Here is a 21,773-nt window from a genome sequence, read left to right on the forward strand (position 1 = left end):
TTTGAGATATTCCCATGAGAGCGGGCCTAGGAACGATGAAAGCAGAAGGCAAGAGCTCGACGAAGCCGAAGAACAGAGAGATATGGCCTACATAAGGATGATCACCCAAAAACAACAGGCAGAACGCTATTATAACAAAAAGGCCAAGATCATACCACTCAAAGTCGGGGACTATGTGCTCAAAGCCAAAACACAAGCAAACAAAGACTCGAGGGAAAGCAAACTGGGAACAAATTAGGACGGTCTATACAAAATCACGGCAACAACAAACAAAAGGTCTTTCCAACTAGAAACAATGGAAGGAAAACTACTACCAAATAACTGGAACATCACACACCACAAGTACTTCAACTTTTAAGAAAAAACGTTCTCCAAGTCGTACTCTTTTTTTCCTCACTTGAGTTTTATCCCAGTCGGGTTTCTCAAGGAGGTTTTTAACGAGGCGACAAGGGGGACACTTCAAGTTGAAATACAAATGGAAGAAGGCACCGGACGGTTAGTTCATTGCCCAACCTCTCAACACGCTTCCAGGTCGCCCAATGAAGGGACTAGATAGACTGGGACTAGAATACCAGCCCGAAAAGCATGTAAATTTCTCCAAGTATATGAGCAAAACACAAATGTATGGAGTTCGCCCATACTTTCGCCAGAGAAACATTGCCTCAATATCTACTCGGCCCCTGGCCACAATTAAGTACGGGTTACATTCGACCTCGTTCGAATCAACACCCGCTCGGCCCCCGGCCACAATTAAGTAAGTTATATTCGACCTCGCTCGAATTAACTCACATTCGACCTTGCTCGAATTAACTAAGTACGGGTTACATTCGACCTCATTCGAATCAACACCCGCTCGGCCCCCGACCACAATTAAGTAAGTTATATTCGACCTCGCTCGAATTAACTCACATTCGACCTTGCTCGAATTAACTAAGTACGGGTTACATTCGACCTCATTCGAATCAACACCCGCTCGGCCCCCGGCCACAATTAAGTAAGTTATATTCGGCCTCGCTTGAATTAACTCATATTCGACCTTGCTCGAAGTAACTAAGTACGTGCTACATTTGACCTCGTTCGAATCAACACCCGCTCGGCCCACGGCCATAATTAAATAAAAGTTACATTCGATCTCACTCGAATTAACTCACACTCGACCTTGTTCGAATTAACACCTACTGGCCCCCGACCGCGATCGAAACTTAGTTCTGTTTCGACCTCGTTCAACACACATAAACTAAGTTTTTACGACTAAAGCGACCAAACAGAAAAACAAAAGAAAGAGGCATACAATCCCGAACAAGAGGAAAATAGTCAGGTACGAGCAGCGAAAATGACATTTCATAAAATATATTCTTTACAAAGGCTAGAACATATGCCCACAAAAATATGTACAAAACTTACAAGCAAAAAGAAAGAAAAACAACTACTCGCCACCTAACCCAACAACATCATCTATCTTACTGCCTAGGTCATCTCCACTCGCCTCTCCGCGAGTACCGTCGCCACCGCCTTCAGAATACTCATCCTCATATCAAGCATCTTGTTCGATCCTGTCCTCGCCTATGTCCTCCTCGCCATCACCAGCCTCCGGCGTAGCGGGATCATAGCCAAAAGCAGTCCGAGCTAAGCGTGCCTTAGTACGAGCATCCTCGAAGTCGGCCTCAGAAACCTTTCCTACCGCCATCAAGTCCCTAAATATATCCCTTTGGGCCTCGACGTGGATCTAGATCTCATACAGATCCCACAGAATGTCAGGAAAAGCAGAAGAGCGAGAAGAGGACGGTTGAGCCAATAACTGGGACTTCTCGGCTTCAAGGGAGACAACTTGTTCATTAAGGCCCGAAGCTTCTTTCTCCAACTCCCCTATACGCTCGTCGAGTCGCTCCTCTCTGAGCCTCACCGTCTCTAAATCACTCGCCCGCTCTGAACGAAGAACGCGGATTATAACCTCCGATGCCTCTACTGGCCTCAGAGACGCCAACCGATCCGATTCTGACTTCTCTAAGTCCGTTATCCTCTCGGCGAGCTCACCACCCAGAGCATCCGCCCTGATTAGAATTTCTTCGAGCTTAGGCCGCAACGAGATCACTTGATCTTGAAGGTCGGCGCATTGGGCCTCGACTCCCCTACTCACCTTGAGCTCCTCTTCTTTGTCCTTCAATGCCCCCTCGAACTCACTACATTTTTCGATGACCTTCACCAATTCGTCATCCTTCTCCTTTAGCTCGTATCGGAGAGCCCGAAAGTTGCTACTCCCACCAAGCCGCCTGCAAAGCTCACGGTGATTATCACGATACTCGCGATATTTCCACTCCATCTTTTGGAAAATGGCCTTCCGCCTCTCCTCTCGGCGGGAGCTTTCGGTCAAGATCATGGTCTGAAAAGAAAATCAGAAGCGAGTAAGAATAAAATCGGATTCGACATGAACATACAATAAAATACCCAACTTACCCTAAGAGCAAGGCCGACTATGCTCCTCGGCAATGTGGAGTCCTTCAGTTTCTCGAGGGTCTTACCCTCCACGTCGGAACAGAGGGGACCAAGAGAAGGGACCACGTCCTCCACATCAACTAGAAGATCCCAATCCAGAGGGATCACAATGTTCCGCGTGGTTCCCTCCAATCTCACCTCGAGCCGGGTGAGTCCTTCTCCCTTTATCCTAACCTCTTCAGGGTCCATATCGGAGCCCGTCTCGTAACCATCCTCAGCAACCCCTTTACCTCTCTCATTGGTAAACGAGGTGGGAATATTAACAGGCTGCGAGGACGATGGCACATGTCGCCGCACAGTACCCAGAACCTCCACGGACACTCCACCGGTTTCGACGTTGGCATCAGGAAGAGACACGCTCTCTGCAGCTTCCGCTGATGGCAGGACCTCAGACGAAAAATTTACACCGTCTTCAGGCACAACAGAGGCCGGTTCGCGTTCGTTCCTTGTAGAATCTATGGCTCAGATTGTCCCATCGCCGACGTCCACCGACCTCCTTTTACGAGGGACCAAATCCTCCTCGTTTGGTGAAGACTCTTCATCTATTAAATAAAGCAAGGGAGAGGTCGGAGCCTCTGGTATTAAAGCCGTAGATGATCGAGCCAATCTAGCCGAAACCGGAGGCCGAATAGAAGTGAATGGCGGGCAAGCTCGGCCACAGTCACAACAGGGGTGGACCCCGTTGTGGTGTTCATCTGGCGAAACGCATGAGTAGGGGCCTTCGACCTCCTCGAAGATCCTCGGGCTAAAAACAAAAGAGAAGAAAAAGAAGATTAAGAGGTCGATCCCCACAAAATAATAAGAAGCAAGCGACCAGAAGGCTACGACAATAAAGATTTAAAACGGGTAAACTCACCGGTCGCTGAAAGCTTAGGTCCGAACTTCTTGATAAAGGTCGACCATTCGCGAATCCTCACTGTGTGAGGCAAGACCTGGCTAACCCAGTCATGAATATTCGCAACCAAAGGAGGGGGCGAAGTATCAGCTGAACGAGGAAAAGGTAGAGTGTTAGGCTACAATCAAAATGAGCAAAATAAGCGCTTAGTAAAAAATACTTACGGGCATAATTCCATGCCTTAGGAAATTCATTCGCATTTGTCACCACGTCCTCGGTCTTAACGTAGAAGTAGCTAAGCCAGAACCGATGATTTGCCTTATCGTCCATCTTCACTACCAAACTCTTACTTCCTCGGTGACCAAGATGCAACATCGCCCCCTATAGAAACTGGGCGCGAAGAGGTGCATCAGGTGGTGAAGAGAGATCCTGCGGCCGTCTAATTTCGCGTACTTTGTCAACATGCGGATGAGTTTGTAGATGTAAGGTGAAAGTTGGGCCGGTTAGACGCCGTAGTAGCGGCAAAATTCCTCCGCCAATGGGAGAAAGGAAAATGAGTAGCTCACATAGAACAGATACGTGTAGAATGCGCAGTATCCGGGGCGATGAATCTGCACCACGTCACGACCAGCCGGGACCAGATGGACGTGGGCTAAAATTTTGAACTTCGCCGTGAAATTAGCAAGGGCAACAACATCCATCACCGATTTCGTGGCCTCAATGTCGTCCTCGGGCTGTTTTGAAAAGTCAGATCTAACCTTCTCGTTACAGAGAATTATTTTCTCCACCATAGGAAAGCTTTCATCCTCAACAACAATGGCAACCCTATCGTCATGGGAAGGCATGTGCACTGCCAAGGGAATAGGATCAGGTACCCCTCCCCTCCCCCCAAGAACTAGGAGACACTTTAACCATCTTTGTTTATGAATAAAGGAGGTGTAAACACAGAAGAGTCAAGAGTAGCAGGAGCCATCAGAATCACTGAAAGCAAGAATATGGAAGTAAGATCAAAAGAGCAAGGATTCTGAATAAGGAAGGAAGAAGAAAGTATGAATGTCCAATATTTATATTGCCAAGAGTAAGGCAAAGGATCTTGTATCCCTATTTATAAGAGTTCAGGCATCAATATCGAGAAAGCAAACTATCGTTATCCAGCTCAGGAATCGAAGCGGCAGAGGCACGGGAAACGATGCAAGGTATCGAGAAAACACGTAATAATGACGTATGATGACATGACGTCACTATGAAATGACGTGACCCTGGGTAGCGGCTCACGAAAGGCCACGTTTCCAACCCGTCTGCAACGCTACTACTCGACCTGAACTTCTTAACCATAACTAACAGAGTTCGCTCATCGAGGTCGCCCATGGTAGAAAACAATAAGCGACATGAATAGGCGGAGGGACTAACTGTATAGGTCAAAATCTGCCTCAATGAGATTTAGTATGGAGTGATATTATGGAAAGTGATGTGATCGAGGTCGACTAGTGGACAGCGGGGCTCGTAGCGGGGCGGTCAATAACGGTCAAGGTCAAGTATCAAGGACGGTACTAACGGCTAATTTTTGTAATAGGATATTTAAGGAAATATTCCACTGAATATTCTATGTAATTGTACTTTTAAGGTTGACTGGGGATATGTTCCATATAAATAGAAAAAGAGATAAGGGGAAAGGGCATGTAATATTTTTGAATAAGAACACTTTTTGAGAAGAAGACTCCCTCTAGAACAGATACAAACATTACCTTTGTAATAAAGATTTTATCATCCATTATTCTAGACTTTTCCATCAGATACGAGAATAGTTTCAATATTCTAGGATTTGTCTATCCCTCATCACTGTCAGAAAGAAGAATCATCCACCTCATTCATTATTGGGTGAATCATTCTCCTTATTTACGTTGATGTCATTTATTGTTATTTATTGCTTGATATTCTTCCATCATTGCTCCTCTTGTAATATTAAATACACACTGCATCTAATCCCCCACCAACACTACCCTGCGTTATTTGTGTTAGCTAGTTGTAAATCCAGGAATATTATTATCAATTAGGCTTAATTTCTCATTACATAAAATTAATTAGTTTAACCGAAGATTTATACTTTTTTGTCAAACAATAGTATTAATTACTCATTTCAAATCATTTTTTCAAATTAATTAAAAATATGTATCAATTAATATGAGTATCATGATAAATTATGCATTTTATTTATCATTTTTTAAGGGGTGTTTAAAGTTCATAATGGATAAATAAAAGTGAACGAATATAATAATAACTTAAATTACAGCATCACTTTTAACCACACACGAAAAAAAATTTAACTGACAAGGAGATGAGTCAGCAAAAGAGACAGACAACTTGGTATTAATTTGACACTTTAAGGGAAGCAATCATGAGCTTATGCAATTCTCGTCGAGTACAATTACCAACCGATCCAAATACTTGAAGCTTTAATCAGATCTGGATTGGTATACTGTACGATATAACAAGATCAAAATTGAGATTTAAACTCACCTGTTGAAATTGAAGGTTGTTGACGAGAATCCTTGTTTGACCATTTTATAACAGCAATGGAAGGAAAATAACCCCCAGGAAAGGACAAGACGTCTTAAATCAGATGATGCAGAAGTTAAAGGAAATAGAAAGAAACACAAGAACCTGCAAAAAGTTGTAAACATAAAGATCCATTCAAATTTATAATTGAAAGAACCTTGGCTTAGACCTTTAGCACAATAATTAAATAGAATGGAGGAGGTTGGGAGTTGTGAAAACATTTACTATTGAACAAAAAGCATGAGTTCAAATTTCTATTTATCTACCTGCCTAAGGCAGTATCTAGTAAAGATCTAATGTTTGAGCAGACAGATGTATACCCTGAATCTTGATTCTGTCTTCTTCATATTCCTTCTCAATCATGTTTACTGCCATCAATTTACACTCGCAACTTCCACTGAACCGCCGCTTCTTTCGAACCCAAATATCCGTTCAACTTCAATCTAGGCAGGCTCTATTTCTCCTCTCCATAAATATAGTTGTTACGTATATGCTTTTGTTTGTATCTATTGTGCGTAATTTATTTCAATTTTTTGCTTTGACTTCAGGAATCTCAACATCAGTAGCTGTCTCTCTCTAAACAAACCCAACGATCAAACCACCAATGCATCAACAGCAGCTGCTGGAAGTGGAACTGACACTCTTCGAATCATATTGGCCGCAGGGGGCACAGGTGGCCATATATACCCAGCTATTGCCATTGCTGATGATCTCAAAACCCTTGACCCAAATGCCCAGATACTCTTTGTTGGGCTCCCAACTGGAATGGAAAGCACTGCAGTGCCAACAGCAGGATATTCTTTTACGCCGATTCGAGCCGCACCATTGGGCCGGCCCTTCATCTCTCTGTACAATTTATTCGTCCTCCCTTATGTTCTCATTAAATCCCTAATCAAAAGTTTCCTAATACTTCAAGAGTTCAAACCCCATATAGTAATTGGAACTGGTGGGTTTGTTTCGTTTCCGATTTGCCTAGCTGCTGGACTCAGAGGGATTAAACTAGCAATCCAAGAACAAAATTCAGTACCCGGTGTAGCAAATCGGGTGCTTTCATTATTTGCTGACAAAGTGTTTGCTGCATTTAATTCTACTGTTGATTGTTTCTGGCAAAAGAATAAATGCGTGGTGTGCGGAAATCCAGTGAGATTGTCGTTGAGGCAATATGCATCCAAGGCTGTGGCGAGGCGTCATTTCTTTTCAAAGGCTGTTGTAGGGAAGGGGGATGGTAAAGTGGTGTTGATTCTTGGTGGCTCTTTGGGTGCCAATGCACTTAATGTTGCCATCTTGCATTTGTATTCTGAAATGTTAGACGAACGGAAAGACTTGTTTTTAATATGGCAGACGGGTGTTCTAGCATTTGATGAGATGGAAAGCCTTGTAAAATTCCATCCCCGATTATACATAACCCCGTGAGTGTTGTTTCGTTTCAACATAAATGCCTATTTGTCATTAGTGCTAAAGATGTTTTATTTCCCGATTTAAACTCGATAATTGTGGGTTACTATATTGCAAATTTTGCATTTCAGGCAAATTTCTTTAATATAAGAGATGTCCTTTTATCCGTTTTAATTTGATTTTATCCTATCTTGGCGAAGGTTCTTGCATTCTATGGATTTGGCATACTCAGCTGCAGACCTTATTGTATCTAGAGCTGGAGCAATGATCTGCTCCGAGATCTTGGCTGCTGGGAAACCTTGTATTCTGGTAATAATCATATATTCTGACTGACATTTGTAGATCCATGGTGCAAATGGCCTTGTGGCTCACGATTTGATTTTACCAATTTTGGGAGGAAATTTGATGTGAGGACAACTCTATTCGTGTGTAATGTTTATTGGACACAAAAACATGCATCAAATAGCAGCCGCTCTGAATGATCAAAATTAGATAGGTGGAAACTATTCGAGAGAGATTAGGTAGAGGACCATAGCAGTTGTCCAAAATTTTGGTTAACTTACAATTCATAGCTGAAGTATGGCTTCTCGTTTCTTCTTATTATAAATGAAAAGAAATCCATTGCCTCCACGGTTTTAAAACTCTGGTGTTTCAGATTCCTTGAGAGATTAGTTCATTAATCTTGGCAAAACACTTCTTTATAGCTTTCTCTTGAAATTTTTGCAGATACCTTCACCGAATGTGGCTGAAGGACATCAATTTCACAATGCTTGTCTAATGGCTGATGTAGCTGGTTCAAGGGTTATAACTGAAGATGAACTTGACTCTCTGACTCTTAAAAGTGCTATTGAAGAAATTTTAGGTATGGTGTTCTGTCTTGTATGTGTAGTATTATTCTGATTATTGCAGTTAATCAAAAACAATCCATACATCATCTTGCTGTCATGGTTTTGTTTAATAAACTTCAGTTTTTCCCTTCATCTGAAAATCTATGATTTTGATTGTGAATATGTAACTCTGCTAAATCCATGCTGGACATTGACGTGACTAATAATATGTAAAACTGGGGCGGTGGGAGTTGGAGCATGGTACCAACAACAACAACAAACCCAGTTTGATCCCATAAATGGGGTCAGGGAGGGTAGAGTGTACGCAGACCTTACCCCTACCTCATAGAGATAGAGAGGTTGTTTCCGATAGACCCTCGGCTCAAGAAACAGTGGAGATAAAGCAACCAAGTAGCAAAGAATATTAGCAACAATGTAACATGTTAACGGGCGTGAATGACACGGCATGCTTAATAAAGAACCATAAAAAGGAAATTACAAAAATAGTCCTAGTACTACTGGTCGGCCTAGGAGGAACACACTACTATGTGTTAACCTACAACCCTAATCCTCGACCTCCACACCTTCCTATCGTGGGTCATACCCTCGGTAAGTTGAAGCAATGACATGTGCTGCCTAATTACCTCTCCACAATACTTCTTAGGCTTACCCCTTCCCTTCCTCAGACCCGCCATGTACAACCTCTCACACCTTCTCACCGGAGCATCTATGTCTCTCCTCTTCACTTGCCCGAACCATCTCAGCCTCAATTCCCACAACTTGTCCTCCACAGATGCCACTCCTACGTTATCCCTAATAACTTCATTTCTAATCCTGTCTTTCCTTGTATGCTCATACATCCTTCTCAACATCCTCATTTCAGCTACTTTCATCTTTTGGACATGGGATTTCTTGACGGGCTAGCACTCAGCAACATACAATATAGTGGGTCTAACCACCACTCTATAGAACTTGCCCTTAAGTCCAGGTGGCATATTCTTATCACACAAAACCCCCGAGGCGAGCCTCTATCTCATGCACCCCGCTCCAATACGATGAATAACATCTTCGTCAATCTCCCTGTTGCCTTGAATAAGAGACCCAAGATACTTAAAACTATCTCTTTTAGGGATGACTTGAGTACCAATCCTCACTTCCACTTCTTCTTCATGCATCCCATCACTAAACTTACACTCCAAGTACTCAGTTTTTGACTTACTCAACTTGAAACCTTTAGACTCCAATGTTTGTCTCCAAACTTCCAACTTAGCATTAACTCTGCTTCGCGTCTCATCAATCAGGACTATGTCATCAGCAAATAACATACACCATGGCACCTCCCCTTGTATGTGACGCGTCAGCACATCTAACGCTAAGGCAACAAAAACGGGCTAAGAGTCGATCCTTGATGTAACCCCATCTCCACTGGGAAATGATCTGAGTCTCCTCTCGCAGTCCTCACCCAAGTTTTCGCTCCTTCGTACATGTCCTTAATCGCCCTAATGTACGCCACCGGGACACCGCTAGCCTCCATACATTTCCATAGGACCTCTCACGGGACTTTATCATAGGCCTTCTCTAGGTCGATGAATACCAAATGCAAGTCTTTCTTCCTCTCCCTATACTGCCCCACCAATCTCGTCACAAGGTGAATGACTTATGTAGTAGACTGTCCCGACATAAATCCGAACTGGTTCTCGTAAATAGTAACACTACGTCACCCTCATCTCCACCACCCTCTCCAAACTTTCATAGTATGACTCAGCAGCTTGATACCCCTATAGTTGTTACAGTCCTAGATATCACCTTTGTTTTTATACAACGGGATCATCAAACTCCGTCGCCAATCTTCGGGCATCTTCTTCGTCCTGAAAATGACATTAAACAAACCAGTAAGTCACTTCAAGCTTGGCTGACCCACTTTCTTCCAAAATTCCACTGGGATCTCGTCTGGCCCAGTAGCCTTACCCTTGCTCATCTTCCGCATCGCCCCCTCCACCTCTACGCTCCTAATACGCCTACAAAACCCAAAATCCCTCTGACTCCCTGAATTCTCCAACTCACCTAGCACAATATTCTTGTCCCCTCCCTCGTTCAAGAGCCTATGGAAGTACTCCCGCCATCTACGCCTGATACACGCCTCTTCCACCAGAACCTTACTATCTTCGTCCTTAATGCACCGTACTTGGTCCAGGTCCCGAGCCTTCCTCTCCCTAATCTTGGCTAACCTGAAAAGCTTCTTGTCGCCTCCTTTGCCCCCAAGATCCTCGTACAATCGCTCAAAAGCTGCAGTCTTAGCCGCCGTGACTACCAATTTTGCCTCTTTCCTTGCCTTCTTGTAACACTTCCTACACATCCTCTTCTCCTCCTCGTCCGTGCTCTCCGAGTTGGAGCATGGTACCAAAGCTACAAATTTACCTGGTTTACTGTTGAGTTTGGTAATTGGTTAGACTGCAGCTCTATTCATGTTTGACGAGCTTCAAACAAGAATATGGCACTTTAGACCTATCTTTAAATCTATTCTCACATTTTAGATATCTGCTGAAAGAGCATGCAGATACATTTACCAGGCCTTAGCAAATTTGAGAAATACGCCTCTCCTGATGTCCTCGCTCGTCACAAATCAGTTATCACAGAATCGTTGACACACTTGAGAGATAAGAAGAGAGAGGGAAGGTTACCATCATTAAAGATGCTTATTTGATTGACTTTAATTTGGTTGACATAAGACTTTATACGTGCCTGTGTTTAGTATCTATATATAGAGCAAGAATTCTCAGAAAGGCAAAATAAACAACAGACCTAGGACGCCTTAGCTCCATAAAGAAGTGTCACTAAAAATGAATAAGAGAGTAAGATTGCTATAGTTCCTACAATGCTGAAGATTAGGTATAAGTGGCTTTTCTCATGAGAAGTGATCCGTCAATCATCTTCTTATGGAATTCATGAATTCATTTCATAAAAAACATCATACCAATTGGATACTGAAAGTGAAAGTGTATGTTTTAGATGGCTTCCAAAAAAACATAAATACATAAAAAAAAACAGCCCATTGCATCGAATGGCACCTAGGAGGCGTTATATCAAACACCACATCGAATGGCAGATAGAATGGACCAGGAATCTTGCTATAGATTTGTTCTACTCGTTCTAGCTTTATTTTTCTTCAAATGGAGAACCCTTTGACCATAGTCTTGTCATAGCATAGATTATCAGCATTGTGTTTCTTTTAGTGTTTCTTGTGTTACCTATTTTGTCTTCTTTCTTTTGGCTAAACTTTTCTACTGATTTAATTTTGAGCAGGGAGTAGAGGTTTTGGGGTTTATGAACATCACTTTCCTTTGTCTTTTATCAGTTTTGCACTTAAGCGTGCTCTGCTTTGGACCCTTTTGGTTGCTCTAGATGCATATTTAAAGTGTTTTTACATGTTATTGTTCCGATCAAAATCTTTCTGCTAATTATGTAAGAATTATTGAACTGGCCCTCCTAACACACCTCTGGATTCTAATGTTATCCTTCGCGCAACGGGGTTTTTGCAGATAATGAGGGATTGATGACAGAGATGTCTGAGAGAGCTCTCAAAGCTGCGAAGCCAGATGCATCTGTTGAGATTGCTAAACACCTTCTTTCTCTTGTAAACTTTTCGTCACCTCAAGGATGACATTCTGAATCATGCTTGCATTTATTCATTAATAAAGGATAAAAATCTTAGTTGAAACTTCATTTGGGACTTGTTTGCTTATCAACTACTACTACTACTACACCATTCAAAGAAAAATCTCAATTGTTTTCTAGATGTGTAGATATTTACTAAACTGAATGGACATAATTTTCCAGTGCTTTCAGATAGCAGTTTTGATTTTGTAATTTTGCAATGGACTTTTGTGGCAATATTGAAGGCTCGTCTGTATCCTCCACTTAAATATCCAAGCAATGATATTTTAATTGGACAGAGCTAATGTATGTGTACTTGTTGTCATTGACTTTCTTTTTCCATGCAATGAGATTTTACAATACTGAGAAGATTTTTGTGTTGTTGATGTTACTCAATAGCGTCCCTTTCACTAATATAATCGTATAAGAAATCAAATATCTCAATACGTAATCTGGAATCAGGCTGTGGCCAAAAGGGGCAGTTCTCTCTTTCACGTATCTTCATCTTTCCTCTTCTACTCTTTTTTGGGAATTGCGTTCCATCACTGTCTTTTTCCTCCACATGCCATTTTATCTAAGATAATATTACTACAATTTTTGTAATTTTTAAATTTATGTGATATTTTTTTCCCTTATGTAACCTTTCTAACCATTTCTTAATTACTATTTATGTCACGTTACTATTTACTACCTTGCGTTAATATTTTAAACTCTATATTTAATAAATACTGAAATTAAAATTGGGACAGAGGAATTACTGTTATCCCGTGGAGTAGGCGGAGCATTAGCACCGGACACGTGCACATGTTGCATGCATTTAAGATACTATCACACTCAGGAAAATTGAAAGCAACAAATATGAATAAAACGAGAATTTGGAAATTACGCATCAAATATTAATGCGTCTCATTCTGGGCTACAAAGATTAAGAACTTGTTCCTTTGTTCCTAAATACAACTAGTGTAATAAAATGATTGCTTTTGCTCCATCGGATTTCCGTTGGGCGATTCACGCGCCGGCTGGCCTTCCGTCTTTCTCCGCCGTAGAACCCGCCGCTGCCGTTGGTAGTCCACCGCAGAGGCTGCGGCCACTCTGCATCAGTAGTAGCGCAGGTGGTAGAACCAGCCCTAAGCCCTCTGTTTGTACGGCCGATGAGCTTCATTACGTTCCCCTTCCCAACAATGAATGGAAACTCGCCCTATGGCGCTACTTACCTTCACCACAGGTGCTCTACATTGAAATTGAACTCTATAATATGTTAATAGATAATCCAAAAAAATATTACTACACATTATTATACATATATATTAAGCTTGGAAAGCACCGTTCCCCTTTAATTATCTTCTGAATACTATTAAAATATATAGATATAATGTGAAAATGTGTGTGCAGCGGAGCCGCAGGAATCATCCTCTGTTATTGTTGTCTGGAGTAGGCACTAATGCCATTGGCTATGATCTTGCTCCTGGTGTAAGTCTCTGCTTTTTTATTCCTCCTCAACATGCCCCACTGGGCTGAGTACCTTGTGTGTTAAGTCCATGGTTCATAACAGCGGATAGACGATTTGCCTTTAACCTATTCTCTTAATAACAGATATGTTAACATCAGTAAATATCCTCCTGTCTTTCATCTCGAATCATCAGTGGCATATCCAGCCTTATGGTAGTGGGTTCATCTGAACCCTGTGCTTTTGACATGTATCATAATTTATGTGTAAAAATTCATTAAAATTGCAACAAATAGTATATATGAACATGGGATGGTTGCTTCATGTTTAACATCTATTTGTTTAAATGTCCAAACTTTATAACAGCCTGTGAAAATTAACATACCATCTTTGCTTCCGTAGATAGTTTCTCACACTTTATTATCGTAAACGTACACTATAATGTACACTCTGTACCTGTCTAATTACATAGTGCAGTCATCTCATCATACCTGAGGGTGTGGTGATTTTTCTGCTTTCTTAGATTGATCTTGCGGCTTTCATCGATATGTAGTGCAAGGTACAAGCAAAAGATATCTGTGTGAGCTGATGTGGTCATTGTTAAACTTTATTCTGATTTCCCAGTTTTTGGTTTGTCTTTGATTTTAGCTAGATGTCAGTTTGATGGTTTAACCTTCAAATCAAAAATATGGTTACTTGCAGTCATCTTTTGCACGATATATGTCTCACCAAGGATTTGATACTTGGATTCTTGAAGTTCGAGGTGCTGGCTTGAGCGCAAAAATTAGTCAAGATGAAGGTAAGTGTTAATGGATTAATTATCCCTTAGCATACAAATCAATCAGGAAGCAATTGGAAAAAAATGTAAAACCCTGTTAAAAAGGCGGTTTCATTGCAATCACATTCATATTTGGGTAAAAATTTCAGGATTACAAGATGCAACACAAGTGTCTGCTATTACAAGCCAACTCACTGAATTTGGTCATGGACTTGGAAATATTATTGAGGAAAATCAACAACCAATCTCTCAGTTTACTGGTTTGCAAAACCGCTTTTCTATTACAGTAGAAGATTTCTTGAAACAGCTTCATCTGATTGGGAAGTATAACTGGGACTTCGATCATTACTTGGAAGAAGATGTGCCTACAGCGGTGAGGTGACATCTCGTGGCATGGATTTTGAATAGATTGGTCTTTATCTCCTCGTGTAATGTATTACAGGAGCTTTTCTAAGATTATTATATTTATGCGCTTGACGTGCATTAGTTACTAGTTAGTGCTTCTGTTTTTGTTTATGTAGATGGACTACATAAGGAACCAATGCAGACCGAAGGATGGAAAGTTGCTCGCTATTGGCCATTCTATGGGAGGTATCTTGCTGTATGCCATGCTCTCACAAAATGGTATAACGCCTTCTAATCCACCAGTACTCTTGTATTTCCTAGTCTTAGTTTTGGGGAAAATGGTAGCCAAAGTTAGTCAGATAGTCCTTTGGCTTGTGCTTTGGTTGTTTATTCAGAAAAAAGAACTATAACTAGCAATATATTTATAATTAAACAATAATGCTCTCGAGAGTCAGTTTGACTAAATCTCAGAGCTAAAATCAGGGTAGACTAATTCATCTCAAAATTTAGATATTCATGGGTTGGGAACGGGAATTGAACTCTATGAGATCGAAACTAAGCAATAAGTACTATAAATTGCAATTCTCCTCATATCAAAATGGTGAAATTAGGTCTAAGTTTACTTAGTCTGTATCTTGGGAAGAGAAAAGTGCCGCCAAACATTTTGGGATAGAGGGACGATATGTGTAACTTCATGTAGTATATATTTACATGCGTCTGAATTAATGTCTTTGATTTACCAGGTTCCAGAGGAAAGTGCACTGAGTTGGCATCAGTCATCACTTTGGGTTCATCACTGGACTACACTACTTCACGGTCATCCCTGAAAATGCTTTTACCCTTAGTAAGTAAAATGGAAGACATCACATGCTGCACTTTAGGGTTTCAAATAGACTGCAACCTTTGTTTATCTCTAATGTGATGAAAAGGGGATTTTAATTGTTGGTGGATGCACAGGTAGATCCTGCAAAGGCTGTGAATCTTCCAGTTGTTCCACTCGGAGCATTACTCGCAGCCATCTATCCTCTTGCATCTCGTCCTCCGTATCTCTTATCATGGTTAAATCCTCAGGTATCTGCGCAAAATATGATGCATCCGGAAATGTTTGAGAGGCTTGTCTTGAAAAACTTTTGTAAGTATGAGCTGGCTTTCTTTCTTCATCAAAGATCATAACCATCAGTGAGAAGAGATGCAAAACATGATTGACTTGTGCTGTTTTCTTTGTCAGCTCCATTTATTGAATCTTGCTTTTATGGTTAGTCGCGTCTTGCTAGTAAAAGCCTTAAAGGGAAATGATATACTGTAATTGGTTTGGTTCCACCTTAGGTGAATTGTTGACTTGATGGAAGGGGATAACAAGCGCAAGCTCTCCAAAACAAGATTGGTATTATTGTTTGGCGTTACACAATAACAGCAATATCCGACATGCAATCAAGTTTTTGTTCACAGTTCAAGCTAATATAGAAGCATTTGCCTGTGATAGGTGTCGTTATACGAGAAATCTTGTTTCACTTTCTTAGATTTCCACAGTTGTCGATTATCATGGACTGCTATGTCATTGCACAACTGAATCTAACTTTTTACTTCTCCAACCATTTGGGTGTCATAACATATTTCTACCTGAGGACATTACCTCAGTTGAACTCATAGTTTATATATATATTTTTTATTTTTTTTGGTTACTGTGTACTGTACTCCATTAGAACTATTAACAAGCTTTAGCTTAAACAAACTCGCATTTCTTGTAGGTAAAATGACTTCGTAGTAATTTTTATTTCTGAAATTACTTTAGTTTCTCAAGCAAACTAACTCTCTGTTAAGCAGATCGCTGTCCAAGCAGTATATGATGTATAAATTGACTGTGTTTGTCATCTGTTGTGTTGCATCAACCGTCTTTGAGATCATTAGACCATTGCTAACATGATACTATGCACACCTAACATCTGTCTTAAATCCTTCAATAGATTAGGACTCTGCATCCTCCAAACTGCCCAGTACCTCCCCTCTGAAATAATAAAATAAGATATTAAAAGATAGAAGAAACTCTGAGAGTACTTTTATGGCTATTATTTATGGAATATCACATGGTTACATTTATGCAGGTACTATTCCTGCGAAACTTCTGTCACAGCTATCAACAGTCTTCCAAAAGGGTGGTCTAAGGAATAGAAGTGGGACTTTCTTTTATAAGGACCATCTTCACAAAAGCAATGTGCCTCTTTTAGCTCTTGCAGGGGACAGAGACCTTATTTGTCCTCCTGAAGCTGTGTATGGTAGAATACCATTTTGTGATCTGTTATCATGTTTACTCACATATTTACCTTCTCCCAGCCATTTCTTTAATCTAACTGCTAACTTGTTACTGCCATATTAATGTACTAGAAACTGTCAAGCTGATTCCTGAGAACTTGGTCACGTATAAAGTTTTTGGTGAACCTCAGGGTCCAAACTATGCCCATTATGATCTAGTCGGTGGACGAATGGTATGTGTTTTATAAAATCAGTTATTCAATATTTTCCGAATCTACTACTAATAAGTTAGTGATGAACATGATGCAATGTTCTCTTCTACCTCTGGAAATTTATTAACCTATATGAACCAATTATTAAGCAGATGAAGTTCTAAATGCAGGCATTCTATCAAGTATATCCATATATAATTGAATTCCTCAGTCGACATGATAGAGTGTAACATCCTCTGCAACCAGTGCCGTGTGAAGTTGTAGCAGATTACTAACTCATTTATCAATGAATTAGCTCTGCCACGGTGAAAATATTGTGCCACAGTGGGAGAAACTTAACCTTTAATCCTACATCGGATGCATGGGATATGAGATGGGTGTAAAGACAGGAGCCCACACAATCCAACTCTAGCGATAAGTATGTACATTGAGTTCCATTTGAAAGATAACTAGGGACCATTGACCATTGTGGGTAAGAGATGTGCAGTTTATGAAGCATGCAAAATACAATTCATAGAACAGTTGCATCTATGGCCATTTTGATTTTGCTCTCATTTCATTGTTTTAGCAATAGAGATATTGAGGTTGACATCGTGCCCACTCCCAGTCCACAAATCTTGATCACAAAATGAAGGAATCAAGGTCCACTTATTTTGGCGAAAGTTATTGCCTGGTACTGACCCACTATTAAGAAAAGCTCAATGCACTTCACTTAATATGACTATATGAGATGGCCCACTCCTTAAATGGTAACATGACGGTGTCAAGTTTTCCATTATCTAGACCAAAATACCCACCTCAATAAAGATACATATATCAACTGCAGCACTCGTCAATTTGAGGCTCACAACTAGTTTCATGCAATGATTTCCCCTCTAGCAATGAAGTTGGGGTTTGGGGGTTGGGGTGTAAATATAAACAAAGGAACTAAACTGCCATGAAAAATCGAATTGTATTATGAAGCACCAAATCAACCTTGACATAGAATGACAGAAACTTATCTGCAATACATGTAAAATTAGTAATGGTAAATTTTGTACCATTCAACCACTGTACTCAAACAAGAATAGTAATACTTTGTGTACCATTCGTCTCAGTCCATATTGGATTGCCACTCAAACAACAGAACCATCATTTTCAGTAATCAAATAGGGTAGAAACGCCCTGTAAAGAATTTTCTAGCTTGTAGTGACGACAGAAGCTATACAGAAAGAACGACAGGTTCATGCGGGGTGGAAATGTTTTTTACGTCTAGCTATTAGACATAGCTGCAGATTTACAAACGGGACAACTATTTTTTTGCATCAGCCACTGCTTTATGCAACGAATGTGATAGAAGTGTCCACAATCCAGCTTTCCCATCTCATCCTCAGCCTCATATTCCTCCTGTATTGGGAGAAGCAGAAAGGACAAAGTGTCAACTGTTGGAACAACCAAAAAAAGCTTTCAAGAAGTGCAAGTAACAAAAAATAATGTCTAATAAAATTTCTCTCAGAAAAAACCTGACAGATGCTGCACTTCCTCTCCAATTCTGTGCGGATAAGAGAGAAATTATTCAAAAAGAAGGGCTTGGTTCTTCTAACACATCGACATATATCATCTTCTCTCAATCCCGTGTTGACATATCCAATTTTATCACCAAGTTCCAGCAATTCCTGTTTATTTAAAGGGTGATCATTGATAAAGAGAACGTGAGATATATTAAAAAAGGATGGCTAGATTGACAAGGGAATGACTTGCCTCATATGACATGTTATCCACGTCAAGTCTCAAGTCCCGATATCGATCAAGACCAACTGTCCTTCCTCCCATAAGACTATTTTGAAGCATCACAATCTGCAATCACACCCCCACAAAGATCATGCATATTATCTCCCTAAGATTGGTTCCAGTTGATCCATCGCAGTCAGGCACAATACAGGAGATAACAGTGACGAAGTATTGCAGACTATCACATTTCAGAACCTTAAGCAAACATTATACCCCAGAGTCCATGCACATTATCCCATTGTGCTCCTTAACTCTTAAACAAGGATACTCCATGAAATTAGTTCCGCACACGGCTTTACCATTATTAAGATCATAAAGCAATTTAAGGCATGGCAATTGGAAGGACAGAAATCAGATTAAGTTTATGATATTTTCCAAAAGAGAAAATGCTTTTGTTTACTATGTCTCTTATACAATAGCATCAAACTTTGCCAGCATTGAGCCAATGATGCTCAATTCCTGTGATAAAAGGAGCACGAGCATTTCCTTGTGGGGCTAAGCATGACCTCTCATTTAATTTTATTTGGCATTCACAACTAATTTAAACAAGTCAATAAACGATATGCTGGTATCTTCCAAGCTAACCAGACATATTTAAAACACTAAGGCAAAAATCGTTGCAGGATGCATCAGCATGTAAAGCCTCTATACCAAGCTGCTAAGATTGCTTGTAATAATCTGGACAAAAAGTTGTGCAAAAACCTATTTCCCTAATACCGTTTCCTTCTAAAGAAAATGATAATTGTAGAATGAAAAGATATTCTAAAGAGTCGAGATCATTGTTCAGCAAGGTACTGTGGGATCATAGCTAGATGCTCCTGAGCACCGGAAAACTAACTTTTACTTGGACATTCACGCACGAATGACAACTTCGCAATTTACATGACAAAAGGCAGTGAAGCAGCAAGATATAACTAAATCTGTGTGGCAGTAAAGTATGTATAAACTCACCTCTGCAAGCCCTTCTGGGTAACCGTGGCGAGAATGTCGATGATGCCTAGATGCAAATAATTCTACTTGGGATCGCGGTACACTAAGGCTACTTTCTATATCCAAAAAAGGGTTGTCTTCTGGGCTCACCATTCTTCGCACAGGACATGTAGATCGCTGTACAGAAACAAAAGGAATAATTGTTAGATTTGCAAGAATTAGCTTATGTAAACCTTATAATGAACTTTAGCAAAAAGAAAACGTAAACCATATATTCAACATTCACCTACGACTCCATTAAGCTGAAGTTACAACTTAAATTCAAAAGTGAAACTGGTGAGAAAATGAATTTATGACACTTCACAGCGAGGCAAAGAAGTACAAGAGCGGGAAAAACAAGCAGAACTAACAATGAGAGATCGAGCGAAAGGATCACCAAGCATGAGTATTTTTCTTCTTATTAAGTAGGATCAGCAAGCATGACTAACCAAATAACTTTGAGAATCAACAACTTCAATTCTTTGAGGGAAAGATGGTAAAATGCAAGATTGGAAATAGCAGCAATGACAAGTCTAAAAGACATACTAGTCCTGATCTATTGAGAGCAACTTTCCCCCTTTCCTCATCAGCTAACTTTAAACATAAACCAGCAAATGAATCATTTTAAAGATAAAGTTACCATTCAAAACCTAATTTCAGAATACTAACAAATAACAATGAGAGAAGTTGTCTTGACCCTGAAATTCAACCTGGAGAAAGAAGCTTCACCAAAAGTCCAAGAGCAAATCCAAAGCTTAAGACTCAAAGATATTTATGACATATGAAACCAAGAACAATAAGTAAAAATCCAACAGTCAACAAACTTGGCCTATCAATTCTCATGTTGAAGCAATCTACAATCAAGAAAAACAAAACATAACAGTACCTCTCTAGGGGTAACCTTGTCATTTTCAATTCTTCCCCTACCAGAGACGGGTCTTCTTGAAACAACACAATCAACAGAAGCAGCATCAGTAGTTAGTCCAATTCCAGGACCACACCAAACATCAGGAACACCCACACAGCTCGATGATGATGACGTGTTATTCTGGATACCATTATTATTATTGCACCCAATCCCTCCTCCGTTAACATTAACAGAAGAATTAACGGATTTGTTCTTGTTGCTGTTCTGTTTTTTCTTCTTGACTCTCTTGGAATCCCAGTCAGCAGAAGTTCTTATTACAGCAGGAACCGACACTTGAGATGAAGCCGTACAACCCAGTCCTCTAAATGTTGTAAAGTTTTTCTTTTTAGTGGAAATAGCTGTAGAGGTACTAGTGGTTGTAGTTGGATTTTCATGGGTTGGACTTGTAGGCGAAAATGGTGCTAAAAGTAGAGAGGAAATTGTGGGCTTTGAGCGAGTAGAAGAAGATAATATTGGAATTGGATCTATATCTTGTTGTTGGTTTTGGGTTCTGGATTTTCTGTATCTAATTTGGTCTGAAATTGCTGAGCTTTCTGAAAATACTACAGGCATGGTTGTGAGCTGTAGAGGAAAATAACTATGGAAAATTCAAGAATTTTGGTATTTTTGTAAAGAATAGATTTTGGTTATAGAGAGTAGTGACAATATTTTAGGTGGAAGATAAAGGAGAAAGGATGATATTCAGAAGGAGAGAATGAGGATGTCAGAGAAGCAGCATTTCAGAGGAAAAAGGAGAGAAACAGAGGAAGAGGAAAGATAATATATTTCCTCCTTAGTAGGACTACTTTTTAAATTAAAATATCATTTTATGAAAAATAAACCTTTTTTTATATTTTCATAATCATATTAGTATGGAAGTAGATAACTTAATCCATTTTCCTTTGTTAAGATTCTATCTTATCTGAGATTCTGCTAATCTTTACTTTTGATGTATAAAATTTTACAAGTAACTTTTATTTTTTTTATCGAGTATTTCCCGTATGCCAATTCACAGTTGTTTTCCTTTTCATTTGTTAGTGTTTTTGGAGGAAAAAGGAGAACCAGAAAATAAAGTGGGGTTTTGGGGGAAAGGAATATGAAAAGATGGGGTGGAGGAATTTTTAGCAATTAGGGTCCTTTGACAGGATGTATTAGGGACAATAATGAACTCACTCCGTTCACTTTTAATTTTCTTTTATACTAAAAATATATTACCATTTTACTATATAAAAAAAAGATAATTTTTTTTGATTTTACCCTTATCATTAACTACTTATTCCTCAATTTATTTCTCAATACTTTTTAAAATACTATCATCATTAGAGATTATATGAT

The 21,773-nt window shown here is 40.0% G+C and overlaps 3 protein-coding genes across 4 annotated transcripts; 2 read left to right on the forward strand and 1 right to left on the reverse strand.

Annotated features, from left to right (window-relative positions):
• Nucleotides 1-6,029: 6,029 nt before the first annotated feature.
• Nucleotides 6,030-11,945, forward strand: LOC107825791 (uncharacterized). The gene is made up of 5 exons (XM_016652706.2): nucleotides 6,030-6,331; nucleotides 6,433-7,293; nucleotides 7,480-7,588; nucleotides 8,006-8,141; nucleotides 11,646-11,945. Exons 1-5 carry the CDS (start codon nucleotides 6,246-6,248, stop codon nucleotides 11,765-11,767), a joined length of 1,314 nt encoding a protein of 437 aa, XP_016508192.1. The 5' UTR covers nucleotides 6,030-6,245; the 3' UTR covers nucleotides 11,768-11,945.
• Nucleotides 11,946-12,518: 573 nt separating this feature from the next.
• On the forward strand, nucleotides 12,519-17,343 carry LOC107825790 (uncharacterized). 2 transcript variants are annotated; one of them, XR_001657152.2, is made up of 10 exons: nucleotides 12,519-12,985; nucleotides 13,153-13,230; nucleotides 13,910-14,006; nucleotides 14,135-14,358; nucleotides 14,507-14,609; nucleotides 15,074-15,174; nucleotides 15,288-15,462; nucleotides 16,433-16,598; nucleotides 16,713-16,813; nucleotides 16,963-17,343. XR_001657152.2 is itself a non-coding variant. In XM_016652704.2 (10 exons), exons 1-10 carry the CDS (start codon nucleotides 12,731-12,733, stop codon nucleotides 17,020-17,022), a joined length of 1,365 nt encoding a protein of 454 aa, XP_016508190.1. In that variant the 5' UTR covers nucleotides 12,525-12,730; the 3' UTR covers nucleotides 17,023-17,343. The 2 variants fall into 2 exon arrangements, 1 of the variants encoding a protein (XP_016508190.1); XM_016652704.2 differs by having other exon boundaries at nucleotides 12,525-12,985; nucleotides 16,433-16,603.
• A 382-nt stretch (nucleotides 17,344-17,725) lies between these two features.
• On the reverse strand, nucleotides 17,726-21,390 carry LOC107825792 (uncharacterized). Its single transcript, XM_016652707.2, has 5 exons — nucleotides 20,418-21,390; nucleotides 19,514-19,669; nucleotides 18,533-18,628; nucleotides 18,295-18,447; nucleotides 17,726-18,178 (listed from the first exon to the last, which is right to left on the reverse strand). The coding sequence occupies exons 1-5, from the start codon at nucleotides 21,009-21,011 to the stop codon at nucleotides 18,044-18,046; spliced, it is 1,134 nt and encodes a 377-aa protein (XP_016508193.1). The 5' UTR covers nucleotides 21,012-21,390; the 3' UTR covers nucleotides 17,726-18,043.
• Between the last annotated feature and the right edge of the window lie 383 nt (nucleotides 21,391-21,773).

The sequence above is a fragment of the Nicotiana tabacum genome, chromosome 4, assembly GCF_000715075.1.
Source record: "Nicotiana tabacum cultivar K326 chromosome 4, ASM71507v2, whole genome shotgun sequence".
Lineage (NCBI taxonomy): Eukaryota > Viridiplantae > Streptophyta > Magnoliopsida > Solanales > Solanaceae > Nicotiana > Nicotiana tabacum.

Excerpts from the sequence above, each read along its gene's own strand:
- LOC107825791 (XM_016652706.2), top strand. The coding sequence starts at position 6,246 with ATGTTTACTGCCATCAATTTACACTCGCAACTTCCACTGAACCGCCGC. Across the intron at positions 7,589-8,005 it reads CTGGGAAACCTTGTATTCTG|ATACCTTCACCGAATGTGGC; the intron begins GTAATAATCATA and ends AAATTTTTGCAG. Across the intron at positions 8,142-11,645 it reads TGCTATTGAAGAAATTTTAG|ATAATGAGGGATTGATGACA; the intron begins GTATGGTGTTCT and ends GGGTTTTTGCAG.
- LOC107825790 (XM_016652704.2), top strand. The coding sequence starts at position 12,731 with ATGATTGCTTTTGCTCCATCGGATTTCCGTTGGGCGATTCACGCGCCG. Across the intron at positions 14,007-14,134 it reads AAAAATTAGTCAAGATGAAG|GATTACAAGATGCAACACAA; the intron begins GTAAGTGTTAAT and ends TAAAAATTTCAG. Across the intron at positions 16,604-16,712 it reads TCCTCCTGAAGCTGTGTATG|AAACTGTCAAGCTGATTCCT; the intron begins GTAGAATACCAT and ends TTAATGTACTAG.
- LOC107825792 (XM_016652707.2), bottom strand. The coding sequence starts at position 21,011 with ATGCCTGTAGTATTTTCAGAAAGCTCAGCAATTTCAGACCAAATTAGA. Across the intron at positions 18,448-18,532 it reads TGGATAACATGTCATATGAG|GAATTGCTGGAACTTGGTGA; the intron begins GCAAGTCATTCC and ends TTAAATAAACAG. Across the intron at positions 18,179-18,294 it reads GGAAGTGCAGCATCTGTCAG|GAGGAATATGAGGCTGAGGA; the intron begins GTTTTTTCTGAG and ends CTCCCAATACAG.